We start from the raw sequence: 9,130 nt of genomic DNA, 5'->3' as shown, positions 1-9,130 counted from the left end.
CCGCCACCCAGTTCATCAAAATATTTTTCCTTGCACAGAAAGAAAGAATAGAAAATAGTCTCTTCCCGTACGTGTCCAGGGAGGGAAAGTTCGAAAAGCCCAAGAGGAGAGATACGGGGTCCACTTTTATTTCCGTTCCTAAAATTTCTGTCAGGGTACTTGCTACTTTAGTCCAATATCCACGGATCTTATGACAGGTCCATAAGCAATGTACAAGAGTGCCCACCTCTATTTTGCATTTAGGACACATTGGAGATGCTCCTGCCTTAAATTTTGCCAATCGAACCGGTGCTATATGGGCCCTATGAAGTATCTTCAGCTGGATAGCCTGGGTTCTGTTACAAATAGTAATTCTTCTAGCATTTTCCCAGATATCATTCCACGTTTCTGTGGAGATTTCTAGTCCCAGATCCTGATCCCATGTTTTAAGCAGATTATCCATATCTCCCGATACTTCATCATGTAGCAAATGATAAATATTACTGACGGAAGATACCCCCACTGGTCGTAGGACACTACATTCTCTATCGGATTTATAAAGACTATCTAATAACGTAGTCTTCTTCTGTATATAATCTCGAATTTGGAAGTATCGAAAGAGGTCTCCATTGGGTAATCCGAATTTCTGACGCAGCTGTCCGAAAGACATCAGGACCCCATCTTTAAATAAATCCCCAAGACATGAGATACCCCTGGCTCTCCAGAGTTTAAAAGTGGCATCTGTTAACCCCGGTTGGAATCCCCATGCTCCCACTATCGGTGCATAGGGGGATGTTTTATGTGAATTACCCTCATTTTGCCGCATTATATTCCAAGCCTTGATTGTATTCAGTATTATAGGGTTTTTACAGTGATCTGTAATGATTTTCCTCTTGTCTGAGAATAAAAGGTTAATAAGTGGGTATTTTACTTGAGAAGCCTCGATGTCCAACCAGATTGATTGTGGATCAGACAAGACCCAATTAGCTATATAACTTAATAGGGAACTTAATTGATATTTCCTAAAATCTGGGAAGTCCAATCCACCCCTTGCCTGTGGAAGCTGTAGCTTCTTCAGCTTAATGAGGGGTCGCCTATGGTTCCAGATAAAGGAACTCAGCCAGCCGTATAATTTACATAAAGCTGTCCTCGGCAGCGTTGTGTGATTTTTAACTTTGTACACCCCAGTCCAACACTGGCACCTCCAAATCGTAGCTAGGTAAAAGTGGTTTTTAATGCAGAAGATAGGATGGGGGAGGGGGTAAGGAGTAAATAATAGGTGGACATGATTTGGAGTTGTGGTGTTGGATTGGAGTGTACAAAGTTAAAAATCATACAACATCAAGTTATAGGAGAAAGTGAGGACTGCAGATGCTGGAGATCAGAGCTGAAAATGTGTTGCTGGAAAAGCGCAGCAGGTCAGGCAGCATCCAAGGAGCAGGAGAATTTAATTCCTGAAGAAGGGCTCATGCCCGAAACGTCGATTCTCCTGCTCCTTGGATGCTGCCTGACCTGCTGCACTTTTCCAGCAACACATTTTCAGCAACATCAGGTTATAGTCCAACAGGTTTAATTGGAAGCACTACCTAGTGTTTCCAATTAAACTTGTTGGACTATAACCTGGTGCTGTGTGATATTTAACTATGATAGGTGGAGATAGAGCCCAAAGAGAGAGAAGAACAGTTGGATAGGCAAAGGAGAGGATAACAGTCAGCCGAGGAAAGTGAATAGTCGCTAATGGAATAATTAATGGCTGACAATGGAATGTATGTAATAGCTATCCATGTGACAAGGCAAAGGTAAGGGCATGGGAGAGGGTGCCTCAAGACCTAAATGTCATTGGACTCTACATTAACTTCTGCTTTCTCTCCACAGAGTGCAGAAGTGGGTACATGTATTGCAGATGCTGGAGATTAGAAGAAAGTGAGGTCTGCAGATACTGGAACTCACGAGTCAAGAGTATGGTCCTGGAAAAGCACAGCAGTTCAGGCAGCACGCGAGCAGCAGGAGAATCGACGTTTCTAACCGGGGCCCTTCATCAGGAATTTCTCTCCACAGATGCTGCCAGACCTGCTGAGTTTCTTCAGTTATTTCAGTCTGTTTTAAAGTGGCGGTTATCTCCCTTCGGGTCCCATAGCAACCGGCCAGGATTGGTAGTCGGTGTTGATTGGTCAGTGCTGTGGGCCGTCCAATGAGCGGGCTGGTTGCTGGCTGGTGGCGGTGTATGGGGAGGGTGGGAGGCACTAGCCCCTGATGGTGAGGCTATGGCTGGTGGGCTGTTCGAAATCCTCAGCCGGTTGCTGTGTTGTGGTGTCCTGCTGAGCCCGAACCTGAGCCGTGGCCTGGCTGGTCTCGGTGAGACTGTGTACTCCCCCCGGGGACCGGGGTCTGTTGGAGACGAATGTACACGGGGCTAAGGGCATGGAGAGCGAGGGGGTAATGGTACCTGAACTGACCTGGGAGATGGACAGTGCCAGCGATTTACGGGGGTTGTGAGGGAGGAGACGTGAATGTGGGCGGGGAGGGGTCTTTGAGAGGCTGTGGTTTTGCTCTGGGATGGGATTTAAAGATGCTGCAAAAGCTGATGATGGACGTCAAGGTGCTTCAGGGTTCATGGTGTTTGTTTTGCGTTGTGGAATGGAGATCCTAATGACTTATATGTTGGTGCCTGGATTCGTGCGGGACTTTTTCCGTCTGCTTTGTGCGGCAACTTGAGAATATGCTCTGTGCAACTTTGGGATCTCTGAAACAACTGCTGTTGTTTCACATCTAAACTCATTAAGCTTATTTTTGTGTGTGTATGAATACTTCCCATGCCCATCTTTAACCTGGCCCTGAACTCTGAACTTTTTTAATGGTTTCTAATTTCAAACCTTTTGCTCATGGTATTCAATACATTTATCTCCTTATACCTTATCAGAAATCCACTAAATTGCTTATCCCACTGTCACTTCCTGTCCTTTTTCATTTTGAAGAGGTGGTGCTACAGACACAGTGGGCTAAATTGCATTCTTTTTTGAAGTAACACTCCTGTGGTTCTGTGTTAATATTGTCAATGTGAGTTTTGAGAAGATTTGTAGCTCAGGTTGAGGTTCTGGATGTAGGTTTGCTTGCTGAGCTGGAAGGTTCATTTTCAGAGTTTTATCACCATACTAGGTGATAAATCTTCAGTGAACTTCTGGATGAAGCACTGCTGATGTTTCCTGCTTTCTATGTTTGGGTTCCTCTGGGTTGGTGATGTCATATCCTTCATTACTCCATTTAACCTTGAATTCAAATGCCAAAACAATCCTCTTGGAAAACCTTGCATTCACAATGCTGCATTTTCAATATGCTCCAGCAGTCAGCCTTGATTTATTGACAGGGGTTCAAGAGCCACTTGAGATTTCAACACAACCCAATGATAAGGGAGTGCTGCATTGTCAATGGTGCCATGAGGTGTTTAATCACTTAGGTTGAGGCAAAAGATTCAAACCGTACTATTTGATATATAAAGAAAAATTTTTAGCATCCTGGCCAATATTCCTCTTTCAAATTATCTATAAAAACAAATAGTTGGCTATTTATTTCATTACTGCTTGTGGGTTGTTAATGCATGCAAACTCTATACCTCCTTTCCTATAAGTAACCCTGCATCTGAAAAATATTTCTTTGACTTCAAAATATTTTTATATATCTTCAGGTCTTGGAAGGAACTTTATAAATTACAGCTATTTTCTTTTACATGATAAATGTAGTTCCTTGAAAGTGGAGTTGCAGCTAGATCAGATAGCGAAGGCGGCGTTTGGTATGCTTTCCTTTATTGGACAGAGTATAGGAGTTAGGGGGTCATGTGTTGCAGCTGTACAGAACATTGGTTAGGCCACTTTTGGAGTTTTGTGTGTAATTCTGGTCTTATCAGAAGGATGTTGTGAAACTTGAAAGGGTTCAGAAAGGATTTCTAAGGATGTTGCCAGGGTTGGTGGATTTGAGCTACAAGGAGAGGCTGTTTTCCCTGGAACATCAGAGGCTGAGGGGTGACCTTATAGAGGTTTATAAAATCATGAGGGGCATGGATAGGGTAAATAGACAAGGTTTTTTCCCTGAGGTGGGGTGAGTCCAGAACTAGAGGGCATAGGTTTAGGGTGAGAGGGGAAAGATTTAAAAGGGACTAAAGGGTCAACGTTTTCACGCAGAGGGTGATGTGTATATGGAATGAGCTGCCAGAGGAAATGGTGGAGGCTGGTACAATAACCATATTTAAAAAGCATCTAAATGGGTATATAAATAGGAAGGGTTTAGAGGGATACAGGCCAAGAGCTGGCCAATGGGACTAGATTAATTTAGGATATGTGGTTGACTTGGACAAGTTGGACCAAAGGGTCTGTTTCCATGCTGCACATCCGTCATTTCTTATGGTGATGTTGTTTCCTGTTCTCTTTCTCAGACATTGACTTGGACCCTATTTACCAATGTGTGTGTTGATTTCCGGTTGGAATGCCATGCTTCTATGAATTCTCGTGTATGTCTCTGTTTGGCTTGTCCTAGGATGGATGTGTTGTTCCAGTCTATTGGTGTCCTTCCTTATCTGTATGTGCACATACTTACATACAGGTAAGGAAGGACACCACTTCGATTGGGATAACACTTTTCTCCTGTTTGGCTTGTCCTAGGACAAGCCAAACGAGAATTCCTAGAAGCATGGCATTCCAGCTGAAAATCTACCAACCAACACATTGACTTGGACACCATTTACCACCCCCTGAGAAAAAGAACAGGAAATGACATCACCAACCCAAACATGTAAATAGAAAGCAGGATACATCAGCAGTGCTTTGTCGGGAGGCTCACTGAAGATGTTACCTAGTATGGTGACAAAATGTCTGAAAATGAACCTTCCAGCTCAGCGAGCAAACCTACATCCACAATGTTGTGAATGGTGTTTCTGATTTAAGAACTGTTGTTAGGCCCTCCCTTCAAATCTGTGTGAAGCCCCTCTCTTCTCAAAAAAGCAATTGTATTTTGTCCTTGCAACCCTTTTCTCCAAGAAGCTTCAATACATGCAGCAACAGATTCAAGAACAGCTTCTTCCCTGTTGTTATTAGACTGCTGAATGGGCCCTCTGATATCAAATTTAATGTTGACCTTACTTTTGTGCACCTTCTGTGCAGTTGTAATCTTGTATGCCTCACTCTAAGCAACCTATGATTGTATGTCCTTGTTTGTTATGACCTCTTTGTACTGCTTGCAAAACAAAACTCTTCGCTGTACTTGGGTACATGTGGCAACAATAATCAAATCAAATCAAAGTTCTCTTTCTGCCCCCAAAATGTTTAGCTATGCTGTCATCTCCCAAATCTATGTCTATCTTTTCCAAAGCTCTATATCTCAATCTCTCCAGTGTGATTAAGCTCAGTCATGTATAAAAGAAATTTGTGCAATTCTCTATCTCTTTATCTGCCTTTTTAAAAACCCCTGTTAAAAAATGTGGTGCTGGAAAAGCGCAGCTGGTCAGGCAGCATCGGAGGAGCAGGAGAGTTGATGTTTTGAGTAGAAGCTCTTCATCAGGATACCTCTCCTGCCCCTCAGATACTGGCTGTACTTTTCCAGCACTACACTTTTTGACTGATCTCCAGCATCTGCAGTCCTCGTTTTCTTTTTTTTTTAAACCCCTGACCAACTCTTTATTTATTTTATATATTTCTAAATAAATGTTTCTCATCTAGCACCACCTCTGACTATACTTTCTGACAAGTCTTAACATTTTCTTCTTCTCATGAGGTGACATAGGAACAGTAGGAGGCCATTGATTCCTTGAAGCCACTCTGGTGTTCTTTGAGATCATAGCTCACTGTCCTAACTCCAGTTATCTGCTTTTGCCTCATTTCCTTAATACCTATGATTCTGTGAAACGAACAGTTTCAGGGCTGTGGGAAAGAGTGATTCAAATTGAATTGTTCTTTCGTAGAGCTGGGTTGGCTTGATGGGATGCAGAGCCCCTCTGTAAGATTGCGACATTGTTTGCTTTGATGATATCCTATAACTATTGTATTTTGAATTTAGTGTTCCAACCATCTTTCCTGATTGCATCAGGACCTGAAGTAAATGTATACCTAGTGGGAGAGAACAGCTCCGCGGCTCAAGTTGGTGTGGAAACAGTTACTCACCTTAATGGTATGTCTTCCTTGGTCTGGTTTCCTGGTCTGTACAGTTTAGAAATGGAGCAGTCAATGTACAGATGCTATCGTTAGATTATTTTTTAAAAATGTAATGGGTTGTTGTCAGGGTACTTTTAACTTCTCCTATGTGATTGTGTCTCTTCGAGTCAGGGGTCTAGTTGGGTGAATTTGTTAGGTGTGTTCAGGAAGGCTTTTTTGAAACAATGTGGCTCTGCTAGGGAAGGAGCCCTGATAATGGGGAATGAACCCGGCAAGGTGATTGAAGTTTTAGTGGGGGAGCATTTCGGGATCAGTGATCGTAATTCAGTAAGTTTTAAGTTGCTTATGGATGAGGGTAAGAGTAGTCCTTGAATGAAAATACTAAAGTAGGAGAAGGCTAACTGCCGCAATATTAGGCAGGAACTGGGGAATCTAGATTGGGGGTGGCTTTTCTGAGGGTAAATCCACATCTGGCATGTAGGAATCTTTTCATGCCCAGTTGATTAGAGTTCAGGCGATTCCTGTGAAAATAAGGGATAAGGATGACAAGATTTGGGATCCTTGCATGACAAGAGAAATTGAGAACTTAAAAAGTAAAAGGAGTCATGTGTAAGGTTTAGGAAACTGAAGACAGACAGAGCCCTTGAAGAATACAAAGATAGCAGGAAAGAATTCAAACAAGGAATGGGGAGGGCTGAAAGGGTCTATAAAATGCCGTTGGTTAAGGAAAATCTCAAGGCATATACATATATCATTTTATCCATAGATAAGGAGCATGAGGCTAGCAAGGGAAAGGTTAGATTCACTCAAGGACAAATGAGAGAATTTATATGCGGAGCTGGAGGAAGTGGCTGAGGTCCTTAACGAATACTTTGCATTCGTATTCGCTGAGGAGAAGGACATGGTGGATGGTGAATCTCGGGTTGGGTATGTTGATATTCTAAGTTATGTCAATACAAAAACGGAGGAAGTGTTGAATGTTTTGAAAAGCATTAAGTTAGACAAGTACCCAGGACCTGATGGGATTTATTTCAGAATGCTGAGGGAGACAGGTGAGGAAATTGCTGGGGTCTTGTACGAAATCTTTAGAACATAGAACATTACAGCGCAGTACAGGCCCTTTGGCCCTCGGGCCCTCAAATGTTGTGTCGACCTGTGAAACCAATCTAAAGCCCATCTAGAGCATAGAACATAGAAAAGTACAGCACAGAACAGGCCCTTTGGCCCACTGTTGTGCTCCAGTTTAATCCTAATGTAAAATATAGTAACTTAACCTATGCACCCCTCAACTCACTGCTATCCATGTGCATGTCTAGCAGTCACTTAAATGTCCCCAGTGACTCTGCTTCCACCACCACCACTGGCAACGCATTCCTTGCATTCACAACTCTCTGCGTAAAGAACCTACCTCTGACGTCTCCTTTATACCTTCCTCCTGATATCTTCAAACTATGACTTTTCGTACCAGTCAATCCTGCCATGGGGAAAAGTCTCTGGCTATTGACTCTATCTATTCCACTCATTATTTTGTATACCTTGATCAGATCTCCTCTGTTCCTCTTCCTCTCCAGAGAGGAAAGTCCGAGCTTATTCAACCTTTCTTCATAAGGCAAGCCCTCCAGTCCAGGCAACATACTGGTAAACCTTCTTTGCACCCTCTCCAAAGCCTCTGTATCGTTCCTCTGGTAGGGCGATCAGAATTGAATGCAATATTCCAAGTGCAGTCTCACCAGGGACTTGTAGAGCTGTAGCAAAACCTCGCGGCCCTTAAACTCGATTAATGAAAGCCAAAGCACCATATGCTTAACAATCCTATCCACTTGGGTGGCAACTTTGAGGGATCTATGTACTTGACACTCAGATCCATCTGCTCCTCCACACTGCCAAGAATCTTTAATCCTATATTCAGCATTCGAGTTCGACCTTCTAACCTACACTATTCCATTATCATCTATATGTTTGTCCAATGACCATTTAAATTCCCTTAATGTTGGCCTGCATTACTGTTGCAGGTAGGGCATTCCACACCCTTACTACTCTAAGTTAAGAAACTACCTCTGATACCTGTCCTATATCTATCACCCCTCAATTTAAAGCTATGTCCCCTCGTCCTAGCCAACACCATCCGGGGAAAAAGGCTGTCACTGTCCACCCTATCAAACCTCTGATCACCTGTGTGCCTTGATTAAGTCACCTCTTAACCTTCTTTTCTCTAACGAAAACAATCTCAAGTCTTTCAGTCTTTCCTCATAAGACCTTCCCTCCCTATCAGGCAACATCCTGGTAAATCTCCTCTGCACCTTTCCCAGTGCTTCCACATCCTTCCTATAACGCAGCGATCAGAACTGAATGCAATACTCTTAAGTGCAGCTGCATCAGTTTTTTTTTGTACAGCTGCAACATGACCTCATGGGTCTGAAACTCAATCCCTCTATGCACCGTATGCCTTCTTAACCCTATCAACCTGGGTGGCAACGTTTAGGGATCTATGCACGTGCACACTGAGATCTCTCTGCTCATCCATACTACCAAGAATCTTACCATTAGCCCAGTACTCTGTATTCTTGTTACTTCTTCCAAAGTAAATTGCCTCTCACTTTTCCGCATTAAACACCATTTTCTACCTCTCAGCCCAGCCCTGCAGCTTATCTATGTCCCTCTGTAACCTGCAACATCCTTCTGCACTGTCCACAACTCCACCGACTTTAGTGTCATCTGCAAATTTACTAACCCATCCTTCTACGCCCTCATCCAGGTCATTTATAAAAATGACAAACAGCAGTGGCCCCAAAACAGATCCTTGCGCTATCCCATTAGTAACTGAACTCCAGGATGGACATTTCCCATCAACCACCACTCCCTCTCCTCTTACAGCGAGCCAATTTCTGATCCAAACTACTAAATCACCCTCAATCCCATACCACCGTATTTTGTGCAATAGCCTACTGTGGGGAACCTTATCAAATGCCTTTCTGAAATCCGTGCGTCCCACCCCCCTCTCCGGGGCAGCCGGA

At 43.3% G+C, this 9,130-nt stretch overlaps 1 protein-coding gene across 4 annotated transcripts in view; it reads left to right on the top strand.

Moving 5' to 3' along the window:
- Nucleotides 1-2,226: 2,226 nt before the first annotated feature.
- The window catches only part of tctn2 (tectonic family member 2), a 77,579-nt gene continuing 70,675 nt past the window's right edge, over nt 2,227-9,130 (top strand). For all 4 annotated transcript variants that reach the window (XM_043692660.2, XM_043692662.2, XM_043692659.2 and 1 more), the window contains exons 1-2: nt 2,227-2,334; nt 6,022-6,132. In XM_043692660.2, coding sequence (XP_043548595.2) covers nt 2,244-2,334; nt 6,022-6,132 — 202 coding nt within the window. In that variant the 5' untranslated portion in view covers nt 2,227-2,243. The remainder of the gene's footprint in view (nt 2,335-6,021; nt 6,133-9,130) is intronic.

The sequence above is a fragment of the Chiloscyllium plagiosum genome, unplaced genomic scaffold (assembly GCF_037043375.1).
Source record: "Chiloscyllium plagiosum isolate Xiang-an unplaced genomic scaffold, Cpla_swu_hap1 HiC_scaffold_24, whole genome shotgun sequence".
Lineage (NCBI taxonomy): Eukaryota > Metazoa > Chordata > Chondrichthyes > Orectolobiformes > Hemiscylliidae > Chiloscyllium > Chiloscyllium plagiosum.
The sequence above is the reverse complement of the archived record's forward strand: the minus strand, read 5'-3'. Positions and strand labels throughout refer to the sequence as shown.